Here is a 27,275-nt window from a genome sequence, read left to right as displayed (position 1 = left end):
GTAGCTATCAACACTCTTGTTCACAATTGCCTCTGTGCTTGAGGGGGTTCTTTAGGATCTCGTATCCTATTCGGCGCCAACGCGTCGGCGACTTTACCAGCTTGCTCTGCAGGATCAAACCCTGATCCACTGGCTGTCCGTGAGTTCTCTGGGGTCACGGCTATTTGGAGTCATCAGGTCTCTACTTCGAAATGTCACCGAGTCGCGGTCGGTGGTGTTTCGACAGTTCTCCTGAGTCGTTCCGGTTGTGGGATATTATTTAGGTACGGCCGTCCCCGGCAGGCGTGATCTTTTTTGTATAATGTAAGGACACAGGGAATACGGCTCTCCGTAGGTGCATATGGGAGTGCGAGTCGGAGGTGATGCTGTATTCTATCCTATAGGTCTACTACGAAGGATACAAAAAAGATAAAGGGGGAGCTTACAGCTTCCTACCCCTTAAATATCCGTCTCGGGTCCGACTCTAATCAAGCTTAGCGTACCCTCGGTACTACTTAGTCGGTAATCCGAATCGACCCCGACTCTAACCCCTATGTTGCTGTACTACTATGTTATCTACTGCGCGTCCCCTTAGGGGTCCGAATGCACCCCGTGTAAGGAGGCATCCTTACACTAGCCACCCAAGGAAGGGATGATTTTACTAAGACAACACACTGTCTTAGGAAACAGAGCCAAAGGGTTGTAGCTTAGACTATTCCACAACGCAGCAATCAGGTGTGTGATGTAGTGAAGTGGTTCAGACAAGTTGCAACAAATGTTGAGTCTGAGAACTCAGGGGTAAGTCAGAGGTTAGCACCTCACTGACTTTTCAAAAACAGAGAATAACAAGATCAATGCTTGGAAGCTTGGAAAAGACGTAGAAGTATGTGCTAGTCGATTTACTGTATTGCATGCTTGCCCTTTCTTAAGGAAAGGGCAATCCTATTTATGCCAAAGGAGTGTAGTTCTCTCATTTTCCATGACTTTCCATGACTAACCAGGCTTGGTAAATGTATTAGAAATCAAGTGCGACCCACAACTAGCTTGCTAATCATGTAGTTAACGTAAGAGAATCCCATAGAACCATCTCTTGGGTTCCTAGCCTATAGGAAGTGAAAAGGAGGTCCAAGGTCAGAGTACCTATAGACAAATTATGTCATAACTTAACCAATCTTGTGGGTAACTAAGGAGCGATGACGTGTAATGAATCATAGAGGGTTGTAGAAGCTTCTAGAGCTATCGTTCATGTTCCTAGGCCTCTAGTTGGTAGAGATATGCCATGTGGTAGTATTGGCCCACCCCCTTAAGGAGGAGATTTTCTTAATAACTTGTTCAATGAGTGTCCAAATGATATGCCGTGATGTATGTAGCATAAACAGATGTAGTAGAAGAGTTTGCAGCAATCGTTGAGTAGTATTGCTTCTGTTGTTGGTGTGATAAGCCAAGATATGTATGGTGACTTGTAGGTTTGAGGAGGAGATTTCTAAGTTTGCTCTTGAGTTTGATAGCAAACTGAGTGCAACGAATGTCAGTATGACACCTCTGACTTACCCCTGAGTTCCCAGACTCAACATTTGTTGCAACTTGTCTGAACCACTTCACTACATCACACACCTGATTGCTGCGTTGTGGAATAGTCTAAGCTACAACCCTTTGGCTCTGTTTCCTAAGACAGTGTGTTGTCTTAGTAAAATCATCCCTTCCTTGGGTGGCTAGATTCTCACATCTGGTGCACCCATCATTACAATGACATGTAATGAATCATAGAGGTTCGTAGGAGCTTTTAGAGCTATCGTTCATGCTCCTAGGCCTCTAGTTGGTAGAGATATGTCATGTGGTAGTATGAGTGATGTCATGTAATGAATCATAGAGGGTTGTAGAGATATGCTATGTGGTAATATCGGCCCAGTAACTAAGGAGCAATGACGTGTAATGAATCATAGATGGTTGTAGCAATCGTTGAGTAGTATTGCTCTTGTTGTTGGTGTGATAAGCCAAAATATGTATAGTGACTTGTAGGTTTGAGGAGGAGATTTCCAAGTTTGCTCTTGAGTTTGATAGCAAACTGAGTGCAACGAATGTCAGTATGACACAAAGCCACTACGGATCACATTAGGTGTTATAGAGTCTTTGCGGGCTGCAAGGTAGGCTGTAAGGAAGTCAGGTTTGTCAATATGACTAACTCCAACCCGCATATACCCCTCGATTTGTTTTCCATATAACCGTTTCATAACTGCAAAGCAGCTAACGTCAAGTGGTTGCAAAAGATGTGACGAGTGTGGAGGCATACAGAGTGTGATAATTGAGTGCTCCTTGCAAAACAGGTCAAATTCAGGAGTGGAATGGCTTCCATGTCCGTCAAGAATCAAGAGCCTGTAAACACCCTTTGTACGGTCCTTTGTGTGCTTCTGGAAGACGTCCGTAAGCCAGGTAAGGCCTAAAGAGTCGTCCGTCCACCCGTTATTACTAACTGCAATGGTCCAATCTCGAGGCAAGGTATCCGTATACCAACTTGATATATGGACCTTTCCCTCAAATATAACCATTGGTGGCACACTCCACCCGCTTGCTGCAATTGACTCAATAACGGTAACCCATTCACGGTTCCCTGGCTGCACACAAACGGGCTTATGGGCCCGCTCAGAACCCGTAATCACTTTTGCGGTTGTAATCACTCCCATTTGAAATCCCGTCTCGTCAAAGTTATATATGTCATCTTCCTGAATCCCATATTTGGCAATTGTGTTCTGTAAAAGTCGAAACCAATCCCGAATAACGGTAGGATCTTCACATTTTGCCCGTTGATAATCGTATTTACGGGTGTACTTTGATTGGAGGAAAGGGTGGCGCTTTACAAAGTTGTAAACCCATCGTTGGCCAACTGTAAGAGGGGTAGAGTAGACCGCGTCAGACCGTTTTTGGAGTAATAGATTTGCCATTTGCCGTACAGATTCAGATCTAAGGGGTAGACCTCGTTTCTCCATAGATAATATCCATTCGACAAGTGTTGACTCCTCTGTGTTGCTAAGTTTTTTGTTTGCGGGTTGTAAATCGCGTCGAGCAACGCGTCCGTTAACGCGGTCGCGGACAGTTGTGTATGGCACATCGTAGGTTGTACAAGCCGCTTTAAGGTTGCTAAAATAGCCTTGATGGAAGGCCTGAATAGCTAAATCAATTCGGCCTTCAATCTGACTAGCCGGAGTGTTCTGTGGTTGAGCCATTATAGTCATTAGTGTCCGTAAAGTGCAGATTTGGTGTGTTGCGATACGACTCGCATGCAAATACGACTCGCTTGTCAAGTACGTTAATCCTACTGTATGAAATTATGTTACGTAATTTAAGCTGAAACCCTCTAACTTAATGAAGAAAGAAAGAGCAGAAATAAGACAAGAAAGGAGCGAGTGTTTATCTACTTGTTCGTTTTCGGCGGTCGTCCTAGTTCACCTCGGCACATGCCTCGGTCCAAACCGTTCGGTTGTTGTGATTGGTCGGCTGTTGAGGTCATGACGAAACCTGGGGAAGCTGCGAAATTTAAAGGGTTCGCGTTCACATGCCAGCGGGCTCCGAGATAATTTTGGGAGTTGGAGAAATGCCATGTGCATAATTTTGTTATTTCGTGATTCTGTTCCCATAATAATTTCTGAGGCTAAACAATTATCACTCCGAGTTGTAAGATGAGATTTTGCGAGGTCGATGGCGATACTGAGCGTCATGGATCCAGAATCTCCCAAGGACGAATCGGAGAGTTGGGGTTCCAGTAGGCTGCTAACCCCGCATTGAGTCGCTCGTCAAGAACCGCAAGTTGAGTCTCTGTCCGCGAGCAAGCCTTCGTGGAGAACCGGCAATTGAAAATATGAGATAGGAATTATGAGGCCTTGAACAGATTGTCAGCATTCTACCGTTGAAGACTTCAGCATCAGGAATTGTAGCTTTTGGATAAATGCAAAGTCACTATGGAGCTGACCACTTCTCTCAGACACTGGCAACCCCCCCGCCTCCATCTCAAACCCTAACTCCAACACCACCCTCATAAATGATAACATGGCGGAAATAATAGACGACAAAAGCAGCCACTGCATCCCCTTCATCCTCGCCCGCCATGCCATCCACGCTGCCTCATCCCCCGCCACCCCCTTCTTCATAGGCATCAACGGCGTCCAAGGCGTCGGGAAATCCACCCTCGTCTCTCTCCTCCTCTCCACCCTCCACAACGACTGCAACCTCGTGACCGAGATCATCAGCCTCGATGACCTCTATCTCACCCACGCCGACCAAGTCGCCCTGGCAGAAGCCAATCCCTCGAACCCACTGATCCAGCACCGCGGAGAGCCCGGTATGCCCTTCCCTACCTCTCAATCTATCTCCCCCCCACTGACAAACCCCAGGAACCCACGACATCCCCCTCGCCCGCTCCCTCTTCACCAGCCTGCGCAACCAAACCGAAACCTCCATCCCTCGCTACGACAAGTCCGCCTTCAACGGGCAAGGCGACCGTACACCACCCCCCCTTCGCGTCAACGAGAAAAGCAAGCGGAAGCTGCAAGTCATAATCCTCGAAGGGTGGTCTGTCGGATTCCGCGCCCTCCCAGACTCCGAAGTCGTCGCCAAACGCGAAGCGTCGCGTTCGAATCCCGATTCAACACTATGGAAGAACAGGCTCGAGGATTTGCTGTTCGTGAATGACAAACTGAGGGAGTATGATGTTATGACGGACATGCTGGATGCGTTTATACATCTCGATGCTAGTGAGACGGCGTTTGTGTATGCGTGGCGGAGGGAGCAGGAGGAGGCGCTGAGGAAGGTGAGGGGGGTGGAAAATGCGATGACGGATGAGCAGGTTGTGAAGTTCGTGGATGGGTATCACCCCGCTTATGAGCTGTTCACGGAGGAGCTAAGGAGGGGGGTGTTTAAGGGGGATGAGGGGAAGAAGGGGAGTCAGTTGAGGCTGATCGTTGGGAGAGATAGACGTGTGCAAGAGGTGCAGCAGATATGAGATCTGATTTGATTGAAAGCCGTAGATAAAGCAAATGGGTATATGATGCAGCAATAGCCCCCCCTCCTTTTTGCGCCACCGTCCTGTGCTTGCTCTAACTAAATACATGCCATGTCATCTTCGAGCCCTTCTAGCAAATCGTAAATAACAAAAAGTACATCTCGTGAGCCACCCTAAGTCGGCGTCTTCCTCCTCAGCAACTCCTGTCCTCCCTTTTTAAAGTCCTTCAACGCGGCCGTCACACCATCAGTCTTCTCCCTGACCTCTGCATCCCTCGCAGCAAGCCTGTCCTCAAATCCAGTCGCAATCTTCCGTCTCTCACGTCGAGCATCCGCGAACTTGTCCATCACAGTGCCAAACTGCTTCATGAGCCATTCACCCGCCTCCTCCCACTCGTCGATGGACAGCGTGGCGAGAAAAGCCAATTGGTTTTCCGCTGGCGCATACTTGAACAACTTCATGCGCGCGTCGAGGGATTTGGGGAGACCTGTCAGTGACGGGTTTTCGGCCTGGTTTGGATCCTCATCGAATGGCTGCTTCTTGAGGTCTGCGTATGACATATTGAAGAGGGTCTCTTGGTCGAAGTCGACACTGGAAATATCATCTGCTTGCCGTTTGGAACCCTTCCGGGGTTGCTTTCCACCATTCCCATCGATCGAGTGCATGGTATCTTCGTCGACTTCAGATGGAGCAAACGCATCTACCTCCTGTTGCTGGCCTCCATCTTCCTGCACTTGGTGTCCCAGACGTCCTGACATATTTTTCTGGTTGTAATTCTTTCCAGAGCCATTCGCCGCCCTTTTACCGATTGAAGGAGCGGTTTCCGTAACAGGTCGCTGCTGTTGCTTAGATTCGAAGCGGCGTGTATTGACCCCTCTCATTGGGATGTTGGCTTGGTTTAGCCCCGGCTGTCTGGGGTTGGCATTGTGGTATCCGGCGATGTTCTGATCGACTTCCTCCTCTTCTGGATCACTGTCAGATCGTTGGTCGGATAATCCAACATTTTGATCTTGTCCCTCGACGTGTCGACCTTGGGTATCTTCCAACTCGTCATCGCTGTACAAGTGACCGGGTGGCCCATCTCTGACAGTGAACATCGAATCAGATCCCAGACTCGATTCAGCCCACAGAGACTGCGGTTCCTTTTGAGTATAGGCTTGGCCCTGTCCGTTGATTTGGTTCCTGCCTTGCGTAGCAAAGCCATCCTGGGCACCAGCCTGTTGCATGGCGAGTAGAGAGCCCGCTCTGGCAGTGTCAGTGACCGCATCTCGAAATGGCACGCCGGGTCCAGAAATCGACTGGCTCCTCCAACCAGCTGCCGGCCCCGGGGCTTTCAATCCCAGTTCCCGAACAGCAGCCTTGCGTTGTTGGAGTTGAGCCTCTGTGGCAGCCGCCTCGTTCTCGTTGCCGCCATATTGCTGGTGTTTTTTGTTCACGAAGCCCTGTACGCCGCCGGCCATTGTGGCGGTTGCTGTCGATGGACTGTGTCGTCGGGCCGCTTATTTGATCTATCAATAGGTCGATTTAGAGCTTCACTGCGTCTCAGTATCTGAAGCTGAGGTTTCCTTGCTTGGAAGCCGACTTGGTGAAAGTGCGACGCGCGAGGCTTTGTCCAAGAAATCAATTTACGCGTTGACAAGGCTGAATCAGATCTAACCGCACACGACGCGTTCTGTCGGCACTATAATATCTACGAAATAAATAAATTTACAAAATTAGTAGAATAAGCTGCTCACTTAGACCTAATAAAAGCCCCCCAATTTATAAAAATTCCACCGCATCCATACCGTCATGTGTAACCCCTCTACCATTGAGGGGCGGCTACTCAGGGACCATCCCCACTTCACGTGGGGTGGACCGTTGAAGAACCCACCTACAATTTTTTCTTTGACAAAACGCCCAACAAGCCCCTCCGCTTCAACAAATCCGGGACAGATGGCCGAGATGGTTATGGCGCCAGGTTAAGGTTATACCTTAATACATGTGATTTATCATATAGTTTCCTGGTCACGAAAGTGGCGTGGGTTCGAGTCCCACTCTGTTCAATATTTTTTGTTTCTTTTTGATCTTTTGGCCGTGAAGGAGGACAGTGTTGGTGAAGCTTTCTCTTTTTGGTTCTAATATGTAGCGGATAGCCTTTTTGAAGTGGCAGGAGCAGACTTGCGCTGCCTAGAAATCTGAGGGGGGATTGTGGAAAATATCAGGAACTGTAGATAGTAGTGTTGTTCATAGCAACAATAATGCGAGTAAAGGCGTTCTATCACAGGGCTGCAGCCAATAGTCCACTTCCCCAAACCCCAAGAACTGTATAAAAAATCGTTATTATCCGTCCCATATAAAAGAACGCCTCGTAGCTTTCAGTAAAGACACCTGTCTGTCATGGCTTCTAGCCCCCGACAAAACACCTTAAACCAGTACCCCTCCCCTTCCCATCCGCATATCGCATGCATGAACAAAACAAAACGCCAAATCCCATCCATACCCCCAATCCAGACATCCCAATCATCATTCAATAACAAATTCCACCAACGCATCCAACACACCCTCCACACTGGGTCTCGACCGCCACACGCGGCCCACCCACCACTCCCTCGCCGGGTCATACTTCTGCACCAGCGTCTTCTTGAGATCCTCATCCCCCCCGCCCTCCTTCTCAAACCACAGTCTCTCCGCATCCTCCTTCGCCTTCGTCACCACCACCTCATCATTCTCGCAGCGGTACAAATCGCACTTCTCGCACTCCGTGCACACCTTCCCGCCATTCGGGCGGAAGTGCGCGCAGAAGTGGCGGTAGCCCTCCCCATTCCCAATGTCCTTGCGGCAGACATAGCACATCTGGTAGCCGCACACGCAGGTCAGCTTGTTGCAGCCCGAGGACTTGACGAAGCTGGTGTTGCAGCGCGGGCAGGTGCGCTTGATGGCTAGGGACATCGCGAGCTCGACTTGCGTGCGTAGTGCGAGGAGGGAGGACTCGTGGCAGATGTGGATATCGGACCAGTCTTTGGAGCAGGAGATGCAGGAGTAGCGGAGGCAGGCGTCGTTTTGGCATTGGAAGCGTAGGCCGCGTTGGTGTCGGCGCAGGCGTGTGTAGGATGCCATGAGGTGACGCCGTGAAAAGTTATGGACCTTGCTGTTGAAGCTTGCCAAGGAAATGAGAAGGGCGAGTAAAATCAAGGGTATTAAGAAGGGTATCATCCCGATAAAGGGGAAGAGGAGCGCAAAACTGAAAAGCAAGAGACTGCTGTGCTGTCTGAAATTCCAAGCCTTCTGGGTCTCGGGCAGATATAAATCGTCTATTTCGGCGTAGCTGCAGAATGGACATCGAACCAAAGGCAACTGAGATTTAAGGAGGGTGTCCTCTGCCAGTCGTTCGTTGAATTTACGGATGACATCTACACCCCCTTTCTCCCCCAGCAACGCTCTATTAACAAGTTCTTGCGGAATACAGCCATGACACTCGTCCGTTACAGGCGCCAGACATCGGAGGGACCCGAGTTCAGAGGCCACATTGCGTGCCCAGCCCTGTCCAAACACAGCTTCCTTGGCGGCATGTCTTATGCACTGAAAGCACACAAAGTGCGCAGCGTCATTGCAAGCGGAAAGCTCCTCGAATGTTGACGAGGTGTAGCAGCACTCGCAATCATGCAATGCTTCGGCCTCCTCAGCCTGTTCAGTGTTGACTTCTAGCGCAAGCGTATGGTCTTTCTCTATCTGTTCGGCTTGGCTCCGTATTTGTAGGGGTTTGATGAATGATTCAAACAACTCCCTGTCCAACTCCACGCATCCAGAATATTTCAAAGTTGGGATAATCGAGCCGAGACCCGTCGAGTGCCACACAACAAACTGGTTCTGCTCGGGGTTCGCCTTCTTCCGGCTGAATATTGCCGTAATAGAGAATCTCCACGACTTTGCATGGAGAGCTGCGAGCGTTGGCCGAGCACGAATGAAGGAATGGTTGTGTTCTGCCAGGACAGCCTTGACGGCGGAGTGAGATAGCCCTTTAAACTCGTTGTACGCAGCATTCTTGACTGCTAGTTTATATGCATCTGTTCTAAACCTCTCTTCTTTCGGCAGCACTTCAACAGTATCCTCAGACGGTTTCTGGGCCGTTTCCTTCCCCAGCACTTTGTATCGTCCCCTGGACCACTTCATCTTATTCTTGATCAACGCCTCTGTAACCACTGCCAGTCTCGACTCCTCATCAAAGCTGCTCAGCATCTCTCGAAAGACTTCGACCTGAACATCAGGGAATATGGCAGCCAAGGCAGCAAGGCTGTTATTTAAGTCCGTCAGCTCAGGCGGTTCGGACTCGACATCCTCCAGCTGAGCCTCGCTCGCAATATACGGCGTGTCTTCCACGGTAGCAACCGAGGATTTCTGCGAAGGGCTCGGCGATGCATCACCCCCTGGCGATCCAGAGGAGCTCAAACGGCGGTGTCGTTGCTGGTCGTTCCCCGTCTTAAGCAGGCTGGAGAATACCATCATGGCGATCGATGAACATCCCGTTCACATGGTGTTCGCGCCAGTGATAACGGAGCACGCTGCTATCCAGGATGGCGGGCGAGTTTGGCAAGGCAGATGGGCGAGAAATTCTGGCTTACTGCGATTCGGTGGTGTGTATGTTGGGGCGGGGAGGATGTTGCATAGTGGACTGTACGCGCAATACGAATCGAAAGGCTGAAGGAACGGCAGCAAGCGGTGGTTGCTGGGATTTGGGAGCCTTGCGGGCATAGCGCAGCCCCTCACTACCTACCGAAATGTTCGCATGCGGGATTCTGCGTCGTTAGTTTGCTGGGCATTACAGTTACATTCATTTATTTTCACGTTAATGTTTATACTTTAACGCCTCGAAATTGATCTTTGGCTTGGATATGAATGATGGGTGTTTTCACTTTGAGTGTCATAAGGATATTGCCACAAACCTACTGTCAACACAGGATTTCTATCAACGGGTTATAACGAATCATCTTTCTAACCTATAGCCCTATGGCTCCCCGATGTAACCAGATCCCCAAACTCCGCTCCAACGCCCCCCGTAACATTGCAGAATATGGCACTCATCCCAGACAAAGGCTGCCGGGTATAGTATAGTCCCTTAAACCACGGCCTATCGCCGATATTAAGCAATGGGCCTATGCTCCCTCTTCATGGCAAGCTCTCCGTTAAGACACCATTGTCCGTTTGGCTGTCTTCTCCATAAGAGGAGTTTTCCATCATCGCCAGTCGTCCCCAGCATCTGGCCATCATCGTCAAATTGACAGCGCCAGACAGGGCCATGGTGGCCGTCGAGTTTCGTCATTTCCTTCACCACATGCGGAACTTGACCAGCCAGAGATACTCCCCCAGACTGCCTATTGCCACCAGGACCAGACCTCACAGTAGCCAGGCCAGCACCGATACCCGATGGACCATTCTTCAGCTCATCACTCATCCGTGAAGGATTACCTCCCTTATTAGAAGGATAGGCCCCGTACGGCGCATCTGTCGCCTCTTGTCCATCCTTCGGCGGTGTCCGCACCTCAAACACCCGTACTATCCCGTCCTTACACACAGTGGCGCAAATATCATAGCCCCTGATACTGCCAGCCGCCCAAGCAACATCCCTCACCAAGCTCTTATGATCCGGCAAGTCCGCTGCGCGATAAAACTCCCTGCTGCTGCCTGACCCCAAGCTCACATCATGGGAGATCATCTTCGTGCGCCAGATCCTGGCTGTGTTCATACCAGCGACAATAAGCGATAAGGAGTCCCGCGGAACACCCTCGCGGATGGCATTGTATGACGGCTCGAGATTGGGGTCGAAGGAGACTTTGAATGCCACCTCTTCGCCTCTGGAGGGCTTTTTGCAGACGAGGAATTGATCGATCTGTGTCCAACTAGTCATATTTTCAGGCTCGTCATTCTCGTAGACTGTCAACAGGGCGTCGCGATCGAGCAATGCTAGGAATGTATGGCGTAGCTCCGGGTTGTGTTTGATATCGAAAGAGAGGAATGGCGCTCTCGACGCAGATCGCAATTCGTAGATTGGGCGATTTGCCTTTGAGTTGAATCGCCTCCCATTAAGAGGGGGGATGGTAGGATCCTCCGCCCAGAGCCTGAACTTCCCATCCGTCGATATCGACCCCAGCATATTCGGATGTATAGTCGGCGGCAGCCAATGCAACTACACATCACATCACCATCAGTCACCTCCCCATCTCCCAGCATGCATGCATTTACTCACCTCCAAAACCTCCGCATTATGCGCCGCCCACGTATCACACAGTCCCCAACCCCCATTCCTCAGCCGATCAAACACCTTGATCTTCCCATCCGCCGAGCCCAGGGCAAACCGCGTGCCGTAGCTGTTAAATGCCGACGCCTCAACCATATCCTTGTGTCCGTGCTGCTGTATCGAGAAGCCCGTAGACTCGCCGAATAAATCTTCCTCCATCGCTGCTGCTGCTTCATTTGCGCCTGGGTGCGCCGGGGCGCGGAGTGAGTTGCGCAATAAGGTTACGCCACTCGCGTGACGTGAGTGGGTGTCGTAACTTAGTGGAGGCTCAAGTCTGCCGATAGCGCGCGAGGCTGAACGATGGGTCCAATCCGGCCGCGTCCACGCGACGAGGCTGAGAAAGCCACGTCGTCGGCGAAATAAGCTGGGACATTATCACATCGCATATCCCAATCGACGGCAGAGCAAAAGAAGAGAGTCGCATCACCTGTCTGCTGCAGCATACAATGCGCCACTAGCCAGCAGCAATGACACCCTCAACCCTCTCCCTCCCCGAACAACTCTCCCTCCTCTCCCTCTTCCTCGCCTCCATCGCCATCGTCGCCAACACCTTCCACGGCGATGGCGAGCCGCTCATCGCCTCCCTCGCCTTCAGCGGGATGGCCTTCAGCGCCACCTACGCCATGATCCGGTGGCTCGGGCCAACCTTCATGAAAGCGGGCTTGAAGGGGAAGGATCTGAGTAAAGTAAACAAGAAGGAGATCCCGGAGACGATGGGCGCGGTGTGCGCGGTGGTGTATCTGCTGGTTGCGATTGTGTTTATCCCGTTCCCGTTTTATAAGGATATCGTGGCGGCGACGTCGGGGGGGGGGAATAGGGATGTGGTGGTGGAGGTTGTGAATATTGATACGGGGAGATTCCTTCACCGATTCCCTCATAACAAGGTGCGCCCCTCCCCCTATTTTGCACAACCCCGCTAACCCCTCCCCCAGCTCGCATCCTACCTCTCCGCAATCCTCTCCCTCCAATCCGTCGTCATCCTCGGCATCGGTGACGACCTCTTCGACATCCGCTGGCGCCACAAATTCTTCATCCCCGCCTTCGCCTCCATCCCCATCCTCATCGTCTACTTCGTCGATTTCGGGGTAACCCACGTCGTCGTCCCCACCCCTCTCCGCCCCTACCTCGGCGACCTCCTCAATCTAGGATGGGCGTACTACCTCTACATGGCCGCGATCGCCATCTTCGCGCCAAACAGCATTAACATCCTCGCTGGGATAAACGGGATTGAAGTTTCCCAATCCCTCGTCATCGCCTTCCTCCTCGCCTTGAACGATATACTCTACCTCCTCCCGCCGTCCCCGCCACTGCATCCAGCGACGGACTCGCATTTACTGTCGCTCTACCTCCTCCTCCCCTTCATCGGCGTGTCGCTAGCGCTGTGGACGCAGAATAGGTTCCCCGCTAAGGTGTTCGTGGGGGATACGTACTGTTATTTCGCTGGGACGGTGTTTGCTGCCTGTGCGATCTTGGGGCATTTCTCGAAGACGCTGTTGTTGTTGCTGCTGCCGCAGATTGCAAATTTCGTGTACTCGGCGCCCCAGCTGTTTAGGCTTATCGCGTGTCCACGACATCGACTTCCGCGGTTCAATGCGCGTTCAGGACTGCTTGAACCGTCGGTGACGCTGTGGACGCGGGAACCTAACCAGTTGCAATCCCTCCTGATTTCGGTGTTGGAACGTGTAGGATGCCTGGGAGTCACCCGCGACGAAGACGGGAAGGTGACAGAAACAACCAACATGACGATCCTCAACCTCTGGCTCGTGTGGAGGGGTCCGTTGAGGGAGGATAGGTTGTTGAATGAGATTGTGTGTATGCAGGTGCTGGTTGGGTTGGCGGGGTTGTTTGTGAGGCATAAGGCGGCGTTGTTGATTTTTACGGCGGATAATTTGTAGAAAAGGAAGGGGGGGGGGGTGTATGTTATAGAAATGGGTAAGAGGGGGGGAAGATGGGGGGAAGATGGGGGGTTGTAGATTTTTAGAGTTCTCCCAGGAGATGGGGAGGGGATGTATATGTATAGCTTGACGCTTTCCCAGTATCAGTGTCTGTAGTATTATACCCATTCCAGGCCACCGCCAATTTACACATACTGTACCACTCTCACTTCCCTCCCATCATCTCACTTCATATTGTCACAATCACAACACCCATCAGACCAGCATAAATTAACAAGGCTCTTATTCAACCTTTCCACACCAGCAAGCCAGCTTGCCGACATCCCAGCCGGCAGCCTAGCCTATGTAACATACAACGAGGTCCCTGTACCCCCCATCCGCGCACCCAATCCCCTATCCCATCACACACCTCATCTCATACCCCCCGCCAATCACCCCGGAAGTTTCCCATCCCATCCCAAACCCCCGAAAGTAACGCCATAAAAAAATCGAAGACCCTCCCCCCACCTCAGATAAAAGGGGGGTTAAGTAAAAAAAGGTAGAATAGCAGAAAGAACTCCCCCCCCAACGATTTTTGCCATTGCCAAACACGTGTGTATAAGTCACACAGAAACATGAACTCGCACAAGAGCGGGAGCGCAGAGGTAAAAAAAGAGTAATAAAAAGTAACAACCCTCGCAGGAGTTTCCCTAGCAATTATCATAAAGAAATAAAATGAACTTTAATATTCCCATTTGTTATTGTTATTACACAGCCGCCACCGCGTTGTCATTGCCGCTGGTGGTATTGCCGTTGCTCAGCGCCTTATCATCCGTCGTGGTGCCCTTGGCAGGTTCCAAAACTTGCGGCTCGCTAGCCTTTGCGTTAGCTGCAGGAGCAGGAGTAGGAGTAGGAACAGGAACTGGCGCCTCGGACACCCCCTTCTGCTCACCCTCCCCCGCCTGCGCCGGCGACGCATCCTTTGTCACCGTCGGCGGCGGAGGAGGAAGACTCTTCGACTCCTGCTCCACCGGCTCGGCTTTCGGCGGCTCAGCTTGTGCAGGCTTGGTTTGTGCTGGTTCGGCCTTTGACGCTTCGGGTTTCGGCGGCTCAGATTTCGACGCCTCAGGCAGCTTCTTCCGCATAGCGTTATACGCGCTAAGACTAAGTTTCTTCTTAATCGGCGGCGGATGCTGCCCCACGCTACTGAGCACAGACGGGGAAAAGGTAGACGGGTAATTCGTCCCCATAGGCGACTGCGCTATCGATCCTGCGGGAAAATAATGCGGGAACGGCGTACCCACAGTCGATGGGCTCGCGACGGCAGCAGCAGCGGAGGAGGGTGTTGCGGAGGTAGGCATCTGGATTTTCAGATCCGGGGATTTTAGGTCGGGCGGGATACTGGCGGTTGCGGGTGGCGGCGGGTGGAGCACCCCTGGCAATGTCGGCGGAGGTGCCTTTGCCGCTTCCGGGGAGGCGGAAGGCGCGTCTGGCATCGGCACATCGGCCGCCCCCTCGGCATGCTCAGCGACGGACTTGCCGTCTTCTGGGCCGGGGGGCTCCACTGAGCCGACGGCGACGTCATTCGGCAGCAGGGTATCCTCCGGCTTTGGCGCGGTTTTCGCTTCCGGGCTCGGGGGGTGGCTGCCCGCTGTTGACTCGACGCCTTCCATCCGCGACGACATTTCCATTTGCGACATTAGAGATGCGATTCGGGATTCTTGTACTGCGAAAGACTTCCGTTGGTTCTCTACTAAGCGTCTGCTAAGCGGGACAAACTTCTTCTTTGGCTTTGGCGTTTGGGTGTACCATGCATCCGGTTCCGGATCTGTCTGGGTGTCCGCATCGACATAATTAGACTTCCGTACAGGTGACAGCTGCCGCGATCGAGCTGGCACGGACCCATATCGCGACGTGGGTTTCGATGACGCTGCTCCCATCGTCTTTGGCGATACGTCAGTAGTTGGAGATTCCGAAGCATGTCGAGAGTGTCTGTTCTTATCCTTCTGGAACTGGGTGGTTCCATTCGCCTGCATAGAAGTGGATATGGACGTATTCGTACGCGAGACAGATTTGTGCTTTGTTCGTTGATTAGGTGGATGCCCATTCGATGGTGTCGGAAGTATCGGCCCATCAGAGCCGCGCTTCTTTTTCCTAGGCGGTTGCTTATCCATCTGCTCAAAGGTTTTCTCGATATCGGCAAGCTTCCTCTTATCACGATCCGAAACAAGCTCAGTCCCGTTTGCATCCAGCCCAGCGGTTAACGGCGTCATGTCGCGGCTACGTGGTTTAATCGAACCAGACGCGGAGCGGCTGTCGTCTTCCGCATCATAGACCTCTTGCCTGCCTTCACTCGCATCACGGCTGTTTGTGGCATGGCCAGTGCTTATGGGAGAGACGTGTTGCTTTGGCCTCCGTTGCTTCTTGGGTTTCGCAGGTAGTGTTTGCACCTGCTGCAGCTTGCTTCGGAAGTTGCGATGGAAACGAACAAAGGCGCAATCGTTATCTGCATCACAAGCACAGCCGCCGTAATCCGAGAGGACGCTAGTTATTAGGTCGCTCAGCTCGTCGTACTCCTGCTCTGTAATTTCTGGCTCGGTGCCGTTGTCGTCTTCGATTCCTAGAAGGTGAACGAAACGCTTGCCGTTCCTAAATTTGAAATCCCATCCTAGTGTTATCTGGGCATTGGCAGCCAGTGGTTGTTCGGTCTGGAAGCAGAAATGGTATTCGGATCCATTGGTGATGTAGGTTTCCAATATCGAGTTTGGGCGGCAACTTCGTCGCACGTATCGACACTGTGTTCCCTCCTTTCTCGTGTCAATGTATAGCGGGAGGTGAGGGTGGAAGAAGACGAATGGCGGTGGATGGCAGAGCTTAGTATACGTCTCCCCCTCCAGCTCGACGAAGGTGCTTTGGAATCCGACAAGCCCTTTCAATTCACCGATAATCGTCTCCTTCTGTCGGAGAGTCTCCGAGACGGTCAGATAGCGCAATTGTAACTCGGGTTTCGTGGAGATTGTTTTGGAATTGACCTGCAATTTCGGCCTTGGGTAGTTGTCAAAGTCGACTTCGGGTTTTATTGTGCGGAACACGTCTTGGGAATTCTCGACGCCAACATCCTCCTGGAGCTTCTGGGGATCGCGAAGCCAATTCGACATGGAATCGGTGACGGCTAAGCTCGCGAACGAGTTCGCCTGGAGATCTTGCGGCCCAGGATCATTCCCGCAGAGGTCCTGGAACTGCTTGGAGTACGTGTGTATTATGAAGTCTTGTGGTAAGTCGGGTGGTGTTGTGGCCGGACTTAGAGGGTGTGCGTGGGAGTGATTGCGTGAGTGGTTCGACGGGCTTCGCTTGGCCGCGCTGATGGATTGTTGTGATCGTTGATGGGGTTTCGGCTTTTTCGCATGCGAGGTGTGATCATGCGGGCTGCCGGCCTTCGCGCCATGATGCGGATCGTGGTCGCGAATACCATTGGTCACGACGTCAGATGGCTTCGGCTTCTTCTTGTGGCTCTTTGAGGGAGGGCGTTTGGTCTTCTTGTCGACGTCGTCCTGTCGCAGCTTGCCCTGTCGCTGCTCGCGCTGCCGCTCGTGCGCCTTCCTGCGGTCCAAGGGCCGTGGGTCACAGTCGGCGCAGAAGTGGCTGAAGTCATCGCGTGAGGCCTCCTCGACGTTACCAGGGTAGAAGCATTCGATGTGTTGCCACGTATCGCATCGCTCGCAGTAGATGGTGTTGCCGTCGTCGTCCGAGTAGTCGCATATGCACTTGATGGTGTATGGCTCCTCGTCAACAGAGTCGGTGGCGGCGCCGGGCGCGGTTCGATGGTTGGCCGTGACGGGAGACTGCGAAGCGGGCTGACTCTGCGCGATCGGCGGTGGTATGGAGAAGGTCCTTTCTGTCATAATCTAGCAGAAGCCTCGAGGTGGCTCCAGCTACAGGAAAGGGTCAAGATGTGGGTTCACTTATGCTTTAGTCTGAGTCGCATGACGACGAGCGCAGCTGAGGTGAACTCGCAAGAGATCGAGACCCGTGTCGCAATGTAGTATAGGTATCGACAATCGGTATACGAGATCTCTGTCAACCGCTGGAGATGTTTGTGGACAGAGCGTCGAGCGCTCTGGTCGTCTCGCGTCGTGTCCTTCGGTGAGGAGTGGACTCGACTAAGAAACGAGCGGCGAAGAGGACGACCGCAAGTGTGCACAATCCACTTATTTGTTGACAGACGACACGTCTGAAGGGTATTATGCAGACGTGCAGACTATCATTGAAAAGAATGGTATCGTCGACGGCTGGAAAGGAAGTGGTGGCGCAGAAGAGTCGACGGGGTTGTGTCGTTCTTTTTTTTTTTTCGCGACGAAGGCGTTTCGATGTTTGGGGGTGGCGGGTTGGTTTGAAGAGGATGATGGATGATGGTTTCGTTGAACGTGGATGAAGCGCAATGGCAAGTACGAAAAGGATGCGGCCGTTAGAGAGAAGTCGATGATGGTGATTGTAGCGTGTGGAGGTGTAGAAGGAATGTGAAGGTGAAGATTGGTGGAGGAGTTTGGGGGGGGGGGGGGGATGGAAGAGAGGAAGAGGAAGAGGGAGGGAGGAGAGTGTGAGACGAGGAGGACGAGGACGAGGACGAGGACGAGGAGGAGAGAAGGAGGAGGAGAGAGAGGGAGGAGAGAGAGGGAGGAGAGAGAGGGAAGAGAGAGACAGAACAGGGTGTTGGAGAGTAGAAAGTACTGAGCACAAGTACAGAGTACAAGGATAAACAGGGAGTAAAAAGGGGCCAAGACCACTAAACAGACTGTGAGATTTAGTGGAGTTTAGTGGTCTCTAGGGTAGATGGGAGGTAGACAGTACCCAGTTTAGCAGCACAGCCACCTACCGTAGTCTGGATAGAAGTACCAGGATACAAGATATTAGTATGGTGGTTGGGTAGCGATGCCATGTACTTTGTCGCAGTCTAGGTATATGTAGGTTAGCTATGGACGATGTGGAGGGGAAGCGAAAAGGCTGAAAAGCGCATCTCTCGGTATCGCCTGCGATTGGGTCGACAAGCTTGATTTGCCTGATCCGGTTAGTGCGGATAGTGGCTATACTGGAGTAGGCTAGTACAAGTACGGCACTAGTCTGATGCAGTAGTGGGAGTCTTGTGAGTGGGTGCAGGTGGTTCGTTTAGGTCGCCGTAGTATTCTTCTGCCTACGCAGTTGTACGTTAGTCGAGTAGTCTGGACGGTAGTCTGGATGGTATTTTGGTGGTGGTAGGGGGTGGTGGTAGTGGTTTTAGTGGTGGTAGGTTACAGTAGGTAGGGGTGGTGGTAGTAGTGGTTTTGGTGGTGGTAGGTTACAGTAGGTAGGGGTGGTGGTAGTGGTTTTGGTGGTAGTCTGGACGGTAGTCTGGATATTATTTTGGTGGTGGTAGGGGGTGGTGGTAGTGGTTGTTTTGGTGGTGGTAGGTTACAGTAGGGGTGGTGGTAGTGGTAGTGGTTTTGGTGGTGGTAGGTTACAGTAGGTAGGGGTGGTGGTAGGGGGTGGTAGGTAGGTTTTGGTGGTGGTAGGGGGTGGTAGGTAGGGGTGGTGGTAGTTAGGGCGGGCGTGGTAGGTAGGGGTGGTGGTAGCGCCGAGGGCGCTGGTAGGTATCCTTCTGCCTATATCACTGTTCTACGTTAGTACGGAGGATATGGGTACTCTAGGGCCACCCCCCCAACAGCCCGCAACGTCATTTCCCACCCACCTCCCCCTCATCCACCTCACCCACCAACCCCCACCCGAACTCACCGTTGTACCTCTACACCCACCCCATCCCCGCCCTCCACCAATCACAATCCCCCATTCTCCCACACGACCCAACCACCGAACCGCCCCCCCAACTCCCAGTCCCGCCTCCTCTTGTCTCTCCATCACCCGCTCAACCACCACCCGACTCACATCCCTCTTCTCTGTCGAAATACTCCCCGACTTCACCTTCGCAAATCCCTCAACCCCGATACTAACACCACAGGCAGAGCAGCGAAACCGGAACCATGAAGTTCCTAGTTGCCCTCGCACCGCTGCTCCTCAGCGCTTCCGTGTTGGCGATCTGGAACGACAAGCAGTCGCTCCTCCTCGACGAGGCTGATAAGAAGATACCCGGTCTGTCGCCGCTTGAGCACTGCTCTGCGGAGTTTGCGGATGATATCTTGACGCTGGATCATGTTAATTTGAACCCGAATCCTCCTTTGGCGTGAGTCCTCCTTCCGTGTCGCGTCTCATCTCCGTCCTCTCACCTTCTGCCATCGATAGATACATGGATGGATAGCTGACTTCATGTAGCGGGAAAACCCTAACCATCGAAGCCATCGGCACCTTCAAAGAAGACATCAGCAAAGGCGCCTACGTCGTCCTGCAAGTCAAATACGGCCTCATCAAGCTCCTCAGCACGACAGCCGATCTGTGCGAGCAGATCAAGGAGGTGGATATGGAGTGTCCCATCAAGGCCGGGGAGACCAAGATTACCAATGAGGTTGATTTGCCGGCGCAGATTCCACCAGTATGTCATGTCCTTTCCGATGGGGATTTGGTGGTGGTTGGGGAGAGGGGAATGAGGCTAATGATTGTGGTGATTGTTATAGGGAAAATACACGGTTACGGCTGATGTCTTTACCGAGGATGATAGGAAGATTACTTGTCTCTCCGCTACGGTGCAGTTCAAGGGTGCCTTTGGCGCTTTTGAATTGGTATAAACATCCCCCGCCCCTCCCTCCCTCCCTTCCTCCCTCCCGTGGGAAAGGCGCAGGCGGGCAATAGGCGACACGACGACGACGATGATGGATGGACTTATTTCACACGATACAGAACAGACAGACAGGTAGAGAGACTCTGCGGAGTACGATTCAATCAACCCAGGCTTGAGGGGTTTTGGTGTTTGCGGCGCGAGTTGTTTGTTGGCATAGGTAGCGTTTGGCATGAGATTTATTACAGTGGCATTTTAAGATGATGGACTACTTATGTTTGGCTGTTGTTCTGTGGTAGAGTGTTGGGCTCTGTGTCGGTTTTGACTTGGATTGAGCGAGATACGGGGACCTTATGGGATTAATGTGGTGATTCTATCTATGGCAGGTATGCAGGTACTGGCTCTGATAACCAAGTTCAGGCCGAAATACTATGCACACACCTTTCTTCAGATGCAGCTACACGCACACCCACTCGTAACCCCTCAGAGCACGCTTAAATGGTCCATTCCTTGCTTCATAACAGTGCAATAAACGCCCCTCCATGCCCCGCCCATCCACTTCTACCCCTTCTATCCCTTTCCCCTTCCCCCATCCACCTCTATCCCCTCTATCCCCTCTATCCCCTCCCCCTTCCCCCAATCACTTCTACCCCCACCCTCCCTTATAGTAGGGAGGCAGAGGGGTAGATACTGAACCCATCTACTCCCCAAACAACCTCCTCACCCTCCTCAACACACTGTCCTTCTCGGGGTCGTAGGGGTGCTCTTTACTCGGGATCTCGAGGACGGCGGGGAAGGCGGCTGTGTAGGTGTCGACGCGGTGGCGGATGCGTTCGGCGACCTGTTGACAGTGAGTGGTATTAGCCCAATCCTCTTATAAACCTTCCTATCGCCCCATCCCATGCATTCATGTCACCATCTTCCTCTCCATCATATCCCTCGTATCCCATGACATCTCATCGCATCCCCTTCCACCCCTCCCACCCCAAGGTCCGTAAAAGCTTAAAATAGAAACACCACGACTAAAAAGAAAGAGAGCAACATACATGCTGATTAATCAACAAAATCCCAATATCCTTCCTCTCCGTCGTAAACCTTTGAAACGCAGCCTCAATATCCGCCGTCTCAGTCTTAGCATCCACAACGAGGAAGTTTTTCTGTGAGTCCGGTGCGGGTGTGACGTGCTATTGCGGTTTGCCAATTAGTAAATTACTCTCTTCTACTTTCGTCGACGGGGGGTAGATAAACATACTCCGATACCCGCGAGGAGTAGGCCGGTTACTGAGTCCTACGGACCGTGTTAGCAAGGCATCGAGGGGAGTGTCGGGGGCACAGGGAGGGGAAGGGAGGGGGGGGACAAACCTCATCCCCAATAACAGCGAGGAACTCGCGATCTTTATGCGCAGCAGCAGCGGCGGCGGACATTTTGCAAGTTGTTGATGCAACAGCGCTGTTGCGATGCTCCAAGTCAACCTCGTAGCTGTGGTGTACATACAAGCTTGGCCGGCGGCGGTGGTTCCCAGCCGCCGCGCTAGCCTTATCGGTGGCGGATGGACAGGCTTATCCCGCCCTAGCGAGGGAGTCGAGCTATACCTCACTCACCTCATCAACCGCCGGACTTGTAAACAGTCCCACCACGCCATCGCCACGCCCTCGACAACGCCCAACTTGCCACCTCACCATCTCGACTCCTTCACACGGCAATGCGCCACTAACCCCCCAACCACACACACACACGCACCAAAGATGCCGCGCCTCGTGCGCCGCAAGCCCCTCGGCGAGCGTCTAAAGGCCTACCTCAACCCTCTCGACTTTTTACTTTATGTGTCTGAGGAGCTGGAGACGAGCGAATGGGATACGGCAGCTTTTGGGAGGGCGTTGGGGATGGGGTTGAATTTCGCGTTGTTGCTTGCGAGGGCGAATAGTGGGGGGGGGAGGACGAGGGAGGATGATGTTTTTGGGGATGGGGGAGGTGGGGGGAATTGGGTTGGGTGGTTGGTGAGTTCTTCTTGTTTTTAGGTCGTTATACTGGAGTTGAGGTCGAAGCCGAAGTCATGGGTAGGAAGGCAAGAAGGGGGGGGGGGGTGAATAAATGGATAAAAGAACGAATCAAAAGCTAACAAAACACAATCAGGCACGCATCCTCACAACCCTCCTAACCCTCCTCACCCTCACAAACGCAACCTACACCTTCCTCCGCAAACGGCACTACCGACTCTTCGAAACCCCTCTCTCCGCCCCCCCATCACCCCCTCCGCAACCCTCGTCCGCGTCTCCTCCCCCCCACCTCCTCCCCCATGCGACTCCTCGCCCACCTCCTCCCCTCTCCCGCCTCCTCACGCGCACATCCCGACCCCACCATCGACGTATGGGAGATCGCGGTCTGGGATCCTCTTCCGTTGGCACTGGAGGTGTATACCTTATTTTCGCCGGGGCACGCGGTGGTGTATTGGATGTTATTGCCGGTAGGGGGGGGAGATAGGGCGAGTCTTACGGTTGTGACGGCGTTGGTGTTGCAGGGGTTGTTGAGTCTGCAGATGGGGGTGTTGGTGAGGGGGTTTCAGCAGAAGGAGAGGGATGGGAGGGTGATTCAGAAGGAGGTGTTGAATGAATATGATACGAAATTCGTGCATCCCACTCTTCACCCCGTGGTGCGAGATGTGGGGACACAGATTTCGACTTCTACCTCTCCTCCTCCCACCACCATATCCACGGGTACGGGCCCTGGAACTGGTGGGGAAGAAGCAGAATTCGACCCCGACGCATCAACGATCTCTATCACAGCAGAGGAGGTCACCACACACGCCCCAACAACCACCCTCCGCCGCGGCTTCAGGATAAACCCCAACCCCAACTACGCCGCGCACATAAGCCCACACGCGCCCTCTGCGGTACCGAATCGCAATTCTCTCCCCCGTTCGATCCCCCCCTTTGGGACGCCGCAGACGCCGATGACGCCGGTGGGGCAGATGGGGTATCAGACCCAACCTACCTCGTCCCAGCAGCAGGTGTATCAACAACCGCAGTTCCAGCAGCAGCAGCAACCGCAATTTCAGCACCACGAAAGCACGCCGCTACGTACGCCAAGTATGAAACAGAGGAAGCCGCAGTACCGCGCCAGTATGGGGGGACGAATCGGTTCTGAAGGCCCCACGGGTTCTGGTGGAGAGGATGGAATACTCCGCCGCGCCGTCGCAAGAGCCACTTCCAGCGGCCTCAGCAGGACCAATTCCGGCTCGGGCGATGAGGCGCGGGGGAGGAGTCGGGTCTCAGAAGTAGGTGCGAGACGCCCCGCCGGAAGCAGCGGGGATGGAGGGAGTCTGGGTGTATATAGTCATGCGCATAGCCCGCTCAAGAAAGCGAGTAGTATGTATGATATCGCCCGCACGAGGGAGGATGCGCCGAGGAATGGGGCGCGGGCGGCCGCGAGGGAGGTTGCTGAGGAGAGGGAGAGGGTTAGGCGGAGGGGTGTTTAGTAGAGTTGTGACGTTTATGTGGGTGGGAATGCGAAAACGGGGGGGGAGGGGTAGTGGTGGATAAGGAAGGGGGAGGGGGGGGGGGGTAATTAATCAACAAGTTCAGTGTCACGAGGGAAAGTGTGGATATGTGTGGATAGCTATGCATTGCATAGCAAAACAACGGTATCGTAGTCGCGAGTAAGCGCACATGCTCGAATTTTCGAGCCTTTCCATTCCCTTCGAGCCTCCCCCTTTTCCCATCCTTAGCAACAAGCTACAAGCAACACCCCATCTCCTCCTCTTCCCACTCTTCAGCAACAAGCCCACCTGGCGGGGCCCTCTGACGGAGTCTACCACTCCAAAGGCTCCTTCAACACCTCCCCCCTATTCGTAGTCGGCACCTTCACAGCACCCACCACCTTTCCCCCCCTCTTCAAATACCCCCTCCCATCCAACCATGGCGTCTGCTCCGTCATCTTCTTCTCAAACGCCGAGATACGCTCATCCATCATCATGGTGAGTCCTATATCATCCAACCCCTCCACCAAGCAATGTTTCCTGAACTCCTCCACATCGAAAGAACAGATCTTCTCGCCCTTCTCATTCTTGATTTCCTGTCCGGGCAAATCGACCTCGATCTCGCGACCGGCGCGCGCCTCGGAGGCGATGGCAGCGAGGTCGGTGGGGTTGGAGATGGCGATGGGGAGCATACCGTTCTTGAAGGTGTTGTTGAAGAAGATATCTGCGAAGGAGGGCGCGATCACGCATTTAATCCCGAAATCCAACAACGCCCACGGCGCATGCTCTCTGCTGGATCCACACCCGAAGTTCTCCCCCGTAACCACCAAAACCTTCGCATCCCGATACGGCTGTTTGTTGAGCACGAACTCCGGATTCTCGACACCGGCAGAGAGGTAGCGCCACGCGTAGAACAACGCGCTGCCGAGCCCGGTGCGCTTGATCGTCTTGAGGAACTGTTTAGGGATGATGGCATCGGTGTCGATATTCGCCAACTCCATCGGTGCAGCGATGCCGCGGTGGGTTGTGAATTTCGGGAACCCCTCAGCGGCGGAGCCGGGGGATGTGGTGTTTACCTGCGGCCCTGAATCCTGGGGTTGGTCCGCGATAGCCTCTTTCTCGTCGTCATCGGTTTCGACGCGCTCATCGACGTGCGCCTTCCCTGCCGAGGGCGCGGGGGTGTGTGCGGCGAGTTTAGGGGCGTCGAGGGGGATGGGGGAGGCTGGGCGGGCGTACTTGCGGACATCTGCTAGCTTGCCGGAGATTGCGGCCGCGGCGGCCATAGCGGGGGACATGAGGTGGGTGCGTCCTCCTGCGCCCTGGCGGCCTTCAAAGTTGCGGTTCGAGGTCGAGGCGCAGCGTTCTTGGGGGGAGAGGATGTCTGGGTTCATGCCGAGACACATACTGCACCCTGCCTCGCGGAACTCGAAGCCTGCGTCGAGGAAGATCTTATCGAGCCCCTCAGCCTCGGCTTGGTCCTTGATGAGGCCCGAGCCGGGGACGACCATGGCGCGCTTGATGTTTGGGGCGACGCGGCGGCCCTTGACGACCTGGGCGGCGACGCGGAGATCTTCGATGCGCGAGTTGGTGCAGGAGCCGATGAAGACTTTGTCGACTTCGATGTCTTCCATTTTAGTGCCCGCGGTGAGGCCCATGTACTCGAGCATGCGACGGCCTTGGATCTTCTTGGTCTCCGAGGCGAAGGTCTCTGGGTCGGGGATGGAGCCGGTGATGGCGACGACGTCCTCGGGGCTCGTGCCCCATGTGATCGTGGGTGCGATGTCCGCGCCGTCGATCTGGACATCGACGTCGAACTTGGCGCCCTCGTCAGTCTTGAGGCTGGTCCAGTACTTGATTGCCTGGTCCCACTCGTCCGTTGCGGGTTTCGGCGCGAGCGGGCGCCCCTTGAGGTACTCGAAGGTGATCTCGTCGGGGGCGACCATGCCGGCGCGCGCGCCGGCCTCGATGGACATGTTGCACATGGACATGCGGGCCTCCATGCTGAGGCCGCGGATGACGGAGCCGCAAAACTCGATGACGGCGCCGGTTCCGCCGGCGGTACCGACCTTGCCGATGGCGTACAACACGACGTCCTTGGAGCTCACGCCGGGGGCGAGCTCGCCGTTGACTTGTATCCTCATGTTCTTGGAGCGCTTGGTGATGATGGTCTGGGTGGCGAGGACGTGCTCGACCTCTGAGGTGCCGATGCCGAAGGCGAGGGCGCCGAAGGCGCCATGTGTGGAGGTGTGGGAGTCGCCGCAGACGACGGTGGTGCCGGGGAGGGTGAAGCCTTGCTCGGGACCGATGATGTGGACGATGCCCTGGCGCTTATCGGCGAGGCCGAAGTATGTGATGCCGAATTTCTTGACGTTCTCCTCGAGCGTCATGCATTGCAGTCTCGAGTCCTCCTCCTCGACGAAGGTCTCGATGTTCTTGAGGTTCTTGCGGGAGGTGGTTGGGACATTCTGTTAGGGGCGTATGTTAGCATTTTGGGTCCGGTTGAAGCTGAAGATTACGGCGTGCGTGAATGGATAAGAGTGTGTAGAGGCGGCTTAACGTACGTGATCGGTTGTGGCCAAAGTGCAGTCGGGCCTTCGGACTTTCCTGCCAGCCTTCTCCAATCCCTCAAAAGCTTGCTGCATTCCAGTTAGCAAAGGTGGCAAAAATGCCAGGCTAGGGGCAAAATCGTACAGGTGAGGTGACTTCGTGGACTAAATGTCTGTCTGGGAGAGAAAGTCAGAATGCAATTCATTTTTTTGGTATATCAAGATAATATAATTACCAATGTAGAGGAGGATTGTGCCATCGAGTCTCTCGTCGACAATGTGGTCCTGGAAGACCTTATCGTACAGCGTACGCGGGGCACCCTCGGCGACAGGCATGGTGGGGTATATTTATAAGATGATAAAAAGATATCTCAGAGAACGACAGACTCAAAGCAGACTTCAGCTTCTTGAGTTGAGGATATATAGCAGGAACAGGATGAGATATTCTTTTGATGTTGAAGGAAGAAAGAAGTAAGCAGGAGAGAGGAGAGAGAGAGGTGGGGAGTGATATAATTGTTTTGGTTTTAGCTGGAGCTCTGGTTCCAATGCAGTGGAGAGGGTGATAAGTGGCCGATAATCGGAGACACAGAAGGGATCGGAGGGATCGGAGGTTAGCGTTGTAGTTGTTGTTAGTGTTGTACCCTTGTGACTCTTTTTGGGGGGTGAATTGGCCAATCAGAAGTGTCGTATTTGTCTTGTAGTAAAATAGTCAAATGGCACGGGACTTTTTGCGACTCTAGAGGGAAATGGAGCTCGTTTACGGTTAGGGCTGATTAGTCAGCTATTCTAGTCGTACGATACTAGAGTACAAACGGAAGGTACAGTAACAAAATATGTTGTAGGTAGCTCACAAGCCTCAATTCTCCGACCTGCAATCACTCGAAAGAGGAATTCTAGACACTTCTACGATATATTAATAAAGACGCAGATACTTAGCTACCATCTTCTCATTCAACAATTCCGGAGTGGACTATCAGGACCTTTTAGCATGAAAAGAATCACATCAAGTAATAACTACAGTCAGCACTATCTAAGGTTCATTTAACAGTTGATCTCTAGACTTCGCCAAATTCTCTTGCAATCATTAGCATCATTAGACACTATATTGCAGAGAATGGAGATTTGCGCCACTTATACTTAGTGCTTAAGGAAGTAGATGGTGATCATAGTGGTGTAAATCAAGCACTTCATATCATAGAAGCCCTTAAGAGACTATGGTATTGCATCTAAGTTGGGCTATTTTATGATAGACAATGTAGAAAGCAATGATACAATGCTTGTAGCACTTGCAAACTGTACGTATATACTAATTAATTTACTTAGAACAGAGCTAACTATTATCTTTAAGTTCTCTATAATGAATATCAAATTGTATATGATCTATGTCATACTGACATTCGTTGCATTCAGTTTGCTATCAAACTCAAGAGCAA

The 27,275-nt window shown here is 52.9% G+C and overlaps 10 protein-coding genes across 10 annotated transcripts; 4 read left to right on the top strand and 6 right to left on the bottom strand.

Moving 5' to 3' along the window:
• Positions 1 to 3,561: 3,561 nt before the first annotated feature.
• VC83_02139 (uncharacterized protein) lies at positions 3,562 to 4,972 on the top strand (the record flags this gene model as incomplete). Its single annotated transcript, XM_024465807.1, has 2 exons — positions 3,562 to 4,312; positions 4,365 to 4,972. The coding sequence occupies exons 1-2, from the start codon at positions 4,021 to 4,023 to the stop codon at positions 4,970 to 4,972; spliced, it is 900 nt and encodes a 299-aa protein (XP_024326776.1). The 5' UTR covers positions 3,562 to 4,020.
• On the bottom strand, positions 4,908 to 6,647 carry VC83_02138 (uncharacterized protein). The gene has a single exon (XM_024465806.1). The coding sequence runs from the start codon at positions 6,430 to 6,432 to the stop codon at positions 5,146 to 5,148; it is 1,287 nt and encodes a 428-aa protein (XP_024326777.1). The 5' UTR covers positions 6,433 to 6,647; the 3' UTR covers positions 4,908 to 5,145.
• Positions 6,648 to 6,725: 78 nt separating this feature from the next.
• On the bottom strand, positions 6,726 to 9,624 carry VC83_02136 (uncharacterized protein). The gene has a single exon (XM_024465805.1). The coding sequence runs from the start codon at positions 9,455 to 9,457 to the stop codon at positions 7,478 to 7,480; it is 1,980 nt and encodes a 659-aa protein (XP_024326782.1). The 5' UTR covers positions 9,458 to 9,624; the 3' UTR covers positions 6,726 to 7,477.
• A 229-nt stretch (positions 9,625 to 9,853) lies between these two features.
• On the top strand, positions 9,854 to 13,188 carry ALG7 (tunicamycin resistance protein). Its single transcript, XM_024465803.1, has 2 exons — positions 9,854 to 12,130; positions 12,179 to 13,188. Exons 1-2 carry the CDS (start codon positions 11,714 to 11,716, stop codon positions 13,139 to 13,141), a joined length of 1,380 nt encoding a protein of 459 aa, XP_024326784.1. The 5' UTR covers positions 9,854 to 11,713; the 3' UTR covers positions 13,142 to 13,188.
• On the bottom strand, positions 10,092 to 11,405 carry SEH1 (epoxide hydrolase, soluble (sEH); the record flags this gene model as incomplete). The annotated part of the gene is made up of 2 exons (XM_024465804.1): positions 10,092 to 11,135; positions 11,196 to 11,405. The coding sequence occupies 2 exons, from the start codon at positions 11,403 to 11,405 to the stop codon at positions 10,092 to 10,094; spliced, it is 1,254 nt and encodes a 417-aa protein (XP_024326783.1).
• A 397-nt stretch (positions 13,189 to 13,585) lies between the features above and the next one.
• VC83_02133 (uncharacterized protein) lies at positions 13,586 to 17,704 on the bottom strand. The gene has a single exon (XM_024465802.1). It carries the CDS (start codon positions 17,020 to 17,022, stop codon positions 13,888 to 13,890), a length of 3,135 nt encoding a protein of 1,044 aa, XP_024326778.1. The 5' UTR covers positions 17,023 to 17,704; the 3' UTR covers positions 13,586 to 13,887.
• A 1,247-nt stretch (positions 17,705 to 18,951) lies between these two features.
• On the top strand, positions 18,952 to 20,380 carry NPC2 (sterol transporter). Its single transcript, XM_024465801.1, has 3 exons — positions 18,952 to 19,331; positions 19,421 to 19,637; positions 19,720 to 20,380. Exons 1-3 carry the CDS (start codon positions 19,132 to 19,134, stop codon positions 19,828 to 19,830), a joined length of 528 nt encoding a protein of 175 aa, XP_024326779.1. The 5' UTR covers positions 18,952 to 19,131; the 3' UTR covers positions 19,831 to 20,380.
• Positions 20,381 to 20,443: 63 nt separating this feature from the next.
• VMA7 (H(+)-transporting V1 sector ATPase subunit F) lies at positions 20,444 to 21,281 on the bottom strand. Its single transcript, XM_024465800.1, has 4 exons — positions 21,183 to 21,281; positions 21,073 to 21,108; positions 20,867 to 21,004; positions 20,444 to 20,661 (listed from the first exon to the last, which is right to left on the bottom strand). The coding sequence occupies exons 1-4, from the start codon at positions 21,243 to 21,245 to the stop codon at positions 20,521 to 20,523; spliced, it is 378 nt and encodes a 125-aa protein (XP_024326780.1). The 5' UTR covers positions 21,246 to 21,281; the 3' UTR covers positions 20,444 to 20,520.
• An 824-nt stretch (positions 21,282 to 22,105) lies between these two features.
• Positions 22,106 to 23,323, top strand: VC83_02130 (uncharacterized protein). Its single transcript, XM_024465799.1, has one exon. It carries the CDS (start codon positions 22,118 to 22,120, stop codon positions 23,294 to 23,296), a length of 1,179 nt encoding a protein of 392 aa, XP_024326781.1. The 5' UTR covers positions 22,106 to 22,117; the 3' UTR covers positions 23,297 to 23,323.
• Positions 23,324 to 23,400: 77 nt separating this feature from the next.
• LEU1 (3-isopropylmalate dehydratase) lies at positions 23,401 to 26,739 on the bottom strand. Its single transcript, XM_024465798.1, has 4 exons — positions 26,079 to 26,739; positions 25,988 to 26,019; positions 25,858 to 25,932; positions 23,401 to 25,761 (listed from the first exon to the last, which is right to left on the bottom strand). Exons 1-4 carry the CDS (start codon positions 26,176 to 26,178, stop codon positions 23,629 to 23,631), a joined length of 2,340 nt encoding a protein of 779 aa, XP_024326535.1. The 5' UTR covers positions 26,179 to 26,739; the 3' UTR covers positions 23,401 to 23,628.
• Positions 26,740 to 27,275: the final 536 nt, after the last annotated feature.

The sequence above is a fragment of the Pseudogymnoascus destructans genome (genome assembly GCF_001641265.1).
Source record: "Pseudogymnoascus destructans isolate 20631-21 unplaced genomic scaffold scaffold_4, whole genome shotgun sequence".
Classification (NCBI taxonomy): domain Eukaryota; kingdom Fungi; phylum Ascomycota; class Leotiomycetes; order Thelebolales; family Thelebolaceae; genus Pseudogymnoascus; species Pseudogymnoascus destructans.
Note: the sequence above shows the minus strand (reverse complement) of the source record. Positions and strands in the feature narration are given on the sequence as shown.

Coding starts and splice junctions, on each gene's coding strand:
- VC83_02138 (XM_024465806.1), bottom strand. CDS start 6,432: ATGGCCGGCGGCGTACAGGGCTTCGTGAACAAAAAACACCAGCAATAT.
- VC83_02136 (XM_024465805.1), bottom strand. CDS start 9,457: ATGATGGTATTCTCCAGCCTGCTTAAGACGGGGAACGACCAGCAACGA.
- ALG7 (XM_024465803.1), top strand. CDS start 11,714: ATGACACCCTCAACCCTCTCCCTCCCCGAACAACTCTCCCTCCTCTCC. Junction 12,131..12,178: donor ACCGATTCCCTCATAACAAG/GTGCGCCCCTCC, acceptor CCCCTCCCCCAG/CTCGCATCCTACCTCTCCGC.
- VC83_02133 (XM_024465802.1), bottom strand. CDS start 17,022: ATGACAGAAAGGACCTTCTCCATACCACCGCCGATCGCGCAGAGTCAG.
- NPC2 (XM_024465801.1), top strand. CDS start 19,132: ATGAAGTTCCTAGTTGCCCTCGCACCGCTGCTCCTCAGCGCTTCCGTG. Junction 19,332..19,420: donor AACCCGAATCCTCCTTTGGC/GTGAGTCCTCCT, acceptor GACTTCATGTAG/CGGGAAAACCCTAACCATCG. Junction 19,638..19,719: donor TGCCGGCGCAGATTCCACCA/GTATGTCATGTC, acceptor TGATTGTTATAG/GGAAAATACACGGTTACGGC.
- VMA7 (XM_024465800.1), bottom strand. CDS start 21,245: ATGTCCGCCGCCGCTGCTGCTGCGCATAAAGATCGCGAGTTCCTCGCT. Junction 21,109..21,182: donor TCGCTGTTATTGGGGATGAG/GTTTGTCCCCCC, acceptor CACGGTCCGTAG/GACTCAGTAACCGGCCTACT. Junction 21,005..21,072: donor TACTCCTCGCGGGTATCGGA/GTATGTTTATCT, acceptor AAACCGCAATAG/CACGTCACACCCGCACCGGA.
- VC83_02130 (XM_024465799.1), top strand. CDS start 22,118: ATGCGACTCCTCGCCCACCTCCTCCCCTCTCCCGCCTCCTCACGCGCA.
- LEU1 (XM_024465798.1), bottom strand. CDS start 26,178: ATGCCTGTCGCCGAGGGTGCCCCGCGTACGCTGTACGATAAGGTCTTC. Junction 26,020..26,078: donor CACAATCCTCCTCTACATTG/GTAATTATATTA, acceptor TTTCTCTCCCAG/ACAGACATTTAGTCCACGAA. Junction 25,933..25,987: donor TCCACGAAGTCACCTCACCT/GTACGATTTTGC, acceptor ACTGGAATGCAG/CAAGCTTTTGAGGGATTGGA.